We start from the raw sequence: 3,542 nt of genomic DNA, 5'->3' as shown, positions 1-3,542 counted from the left end.
ATCCAGCGCCTTAACCACCATGCTACCTGCTGTCCCCCTTCGCCCATTTTTTCATTAGGCTATTTGTCTTTTTACTATTAAGTTGTAAGAAAATGACATATTCTGAATACAAGTCCTTGATCAGATATATGATTTGCAAATATTTTCTCCCTTCTTATGTGTTGTCTTTTCACTTTCTAGGTAGTATTGTTCGTAGCACAAAATTTTTAATTGTACTGTAGTCCAAGTTACCTGGTTTTTCTTTAGTTGTTTGAGTTTCCAGTGTCACATTTTAAAAACTACTACATAACCTAAGGTCACAAAAATTTACACCTTTTATTCTAAGAATTTGATAGTTTAGCTCTTAATTTAGGCCAATGACCCATTCTGAGTTAATTTTGTTTATGATGTGAAGTAAACATCCAACTTCATTCTTTTGCATGTGAACATCTTGATACCAGTACCAGTCGTTGGGATGATTATTCTTTCTTATATCAAATTGTCTTGGCACCTTGACAAAGACCAGTTGACCATAAATGTAAAATGTATTTATAGACTCTTGATTCTTTTCCATTGAGCTACGTGTCTGTTTTATTCTCATACCACACTGTCTTGATTACTATACTTTGCGGTGGGTTTTGAAATTGGAAAATGTAGGTTTTCCAATTTTGCACTTCTTTTTCAAGTGCTTTGGCTATTCTAAATCCCTTGCATCTCCATATAAATTTTAGAATTAGCTTATTAATTATTGAAGAAAGAAAGCTCGCTGCAACTTTTATATAGATTGCATGAATCTGTAGAACAATTTGGGGAGTATTGTAACTTTAACAATACTAAGTCTCCTGATCCATGAATATGAGATGTGTTCCTATTATGTACATCTTCTTTAATACCTTTCAACATGTTTCTTTGTTTTTTATTTAATTTTTTTTTTAATTTTACTATAGGGTACCTGTGCTCACTGGAGAGATAGAGAAAGAGAAAGTGAGAAAGCACACAAACACGTGCCCACCCCATGGAGGACAGCCACGCCACAATTTCCCATCTTCCATTCTCTTCTCAGAATTTTGGGCATTACATATATGTGCCCAGTCTGTTTTTTCAAGCCATTTGATCCAACACTCAAATCTTTCAGTCATTCATGTGGGATCCAGCATCTTTTCATCTAATTTAGAATGTTCATTGCCAGTATATAGAATTGATACTATATATATTGATATTTATATATTGATTGTATACCCTGCAATGTTGCTAAACTTGTTTATTATTTCTAATTATTTGTTTGAATTTTGTATGTCTGTGTGTGAATTCTGTAGGATTTTCTGCTGTATATAAGACCATATTGTATGCAGATAGAAATAGTTTTACCTTTATTATCTGGGTACATTTTAGTTCTTTTTCTTGCCTAATTGTTCTAGCTAAAACTTCCAGTACCATTTTCAATAGAAATGAAGAGAGTGGGCATTCTTGTCCTGACACTTGTCCAATAGAATGAATTAGGAAGTGTTCCCTTTTTGTTCTCCTTTTTGAAAGAATTTTGTGAAAGCTTGGTAGAGCTTTTGGGGGGGGTGGAAGGGGCATTGTTTATTTCTTGTTATTTTTTATTTTTAGGTTTTTTTCATAGGCCGTGTATGCTTCCTGGAGAGAGACAGAGAAAGACAATAAGAAGGAAAGAAAGAAATCACTCCTCTGGGGTGGGGGTGGGGGGGCGGGGATGGCCATGCTGCAATCAATTCTCCTCTTCCTGAGATTTTGGGCACACATACATGTGCCCTGCATAACTTTCAAGCTGCCAAGTCTGGAATCAAACCGCAGTCAGCCACATGAGAGTCCAGCATCTTAACTGCCATGCCACCTGTTGGCCCTAGATTTTGTTTTTGTTTTGCCAGTGAGCAAGATTTCCCTCAAAGAAAGACAAAGAGAGAGAGAGAAACAGTCATGGTCATGCCACAATCCTTGTCCTCCATTTCTCTAACTCATCAGGATTTTGAGCATGCACACACATGTGCTCAGCATTTTTCAAGTTGCTAGGGCTGGGATTTAAACCACTCGGTCAGCCATGTGGGATCCAGGTCCCTTAACCACTGTGAGACCACAGGGCAGCCCAGGTAATCATTATTCTTTAAATGCTTGTTAAAATTCATCAACGAAGCCATTTGGTGCTGAAATGTTTTGTTTTGTTTTTTTAATTTGTTTGTTTCAAGGATGGGTCTCACCACATCACAATCTTTCCTGCCTCAGCCTTCCAGACGGGACTATAAGTACATACCACTACACCTGGCTCTTTTTTAGACAAGGTCTCACTGTGTTACCCAGGCCAAGCTCAGCTTTACAATCCTTCTACTTCAGCATCCCAAGACACTGGAATTACAGGTACCTACCCACCATGCCTGGCCCTTAGGTTGAAACAGGAACCAGGGCATCCCCTGTGATCCCACCCTGCAGAGCACAGCATCTTGCAACATGTACCACCATGGCTGGGCTTTGTGGAAAGCTTTTAAATTACTAATTCAATCTCTACTTGTTGTATGCTGCTCAAATTTTGATTTCTTCTTGAGGCAGTTTTAATAACTATGTATTCTGGGGAATTTTCCCACTTCGTCAAGATGATTTAATTAGTTGGCATGCAGTTGTTCATAGTATTCCCTTATAATTCGCTTCATTTCTGTAATGTCAGTAGTATCTTTTATTTTCATCTTTTATTTCTAATAAAAAAGACTCAACTGAGTCTTTTCTTTCTTTTTCTTTGCCCATCTATCAACTTTGTGAATCTTTTTGAAGACCCAACTTTTGGTTGCATTGATTTTTCTATTTTCTTCTTTTTTTTTTTTCATTTTAGCAGTTTTTTAATAAGAACGGTAGATAGGATTATTTTACTCCTGCATCTTTTCAATCGTTTCTTCCTTGTATTTGCCCTTTTCCTTTCTCACTTGGCGAGCGTTGGCTTTCCGTTCAAGGATCTTTTCGCAGTCTTTGTCCAGCTTTAGTCTGGCGATAGCCACCTTGCTGGGGTGAATCCCCACATGGATCGTTGTGCCATTAGCCTTTTCCCGCTGCACCCGCTCAATATAGATGACATATTTCTTCCTGTAAACTTGGACCACTTTGCCAATTTGCTGCCCTTTATAGTGTCCTCGCACAAACTGAACTTCATCGTCCTTTCGGATGGGCATAGATCGCACGTTGTACTTCTGTCTCAGCTCTTTGGAAAGGGGGGAAGACATTATTTTCCTTCGGATGTGGGAAGGTGCATTGAAATGCCTTTTACGGTTCTTGCTTCGGTCAGAAGTCACGAAAGGATTGAACTTCATTTTGGCCGCTGCAGCTCTGGCGATGGCCGCGCAAGAGAAAGGTCTCAATTTTTCTATTTTCAATGTTATTTATTTCCACTTAAGTCTGTTATATCCTTCTTTTTACTTATAGGTATAAAATGTTCTTGAATATTGTGTTAGCTCCATCCTATAGATTTTTGTATATTGTGTTTTCATTTCATTTATCTTTTTTTATTGATGCTTGCTAGAGTGTTTATATATATATATATACACATTCAATCACTGTATATA

The 3,542-nt window shown here is 37.6% G+C and overlaps 1 protein-coding gene across 1 annotated transcript; it reads right to left on the bottom strand.

The window, feature by feature from the left end:
- Window positions 1-2,852: 2,852 nt before the first annotated feature.
- LOC102497069 (60S ribosomal protein L26-like) lies at window positions 2,853-3,315 on the bottom strand. The gene has a single exon (XM_006160552.3). It carries the CDS (start codon window positions 3,288-3,290, stop codon window positions 2,853-2,855), a length of 438 nt encoding a protein of 145 aa, XP_006160614.1. The 5' UTR covers window positions 3,291-3,315.
- Window positions 3,316-3,542: the final 227 nt, after the last annotated feature.

Source organism: Tupaia chinensis, unplaced genomic scaffold (assembly GCF_000334495.1).
Source record: "Tupaia chinensis unplaced genomic scaffold, TupChi_1.0 Scaffold000688_1, whole genome shotgun sequence".
In the NCBI taxonomy this organism is placed as follows: Eukaryota; Metazoa; Chordata; class Mammalia; order Scandentia; family Tupaiidae; genus Tupaia; species Tupaia belangeri.
The sequence above is the reverse complement of the archived record's forward strand: the minus strand, read 5'-3'. Positions and strand labels throughout refer to the sequence as shown.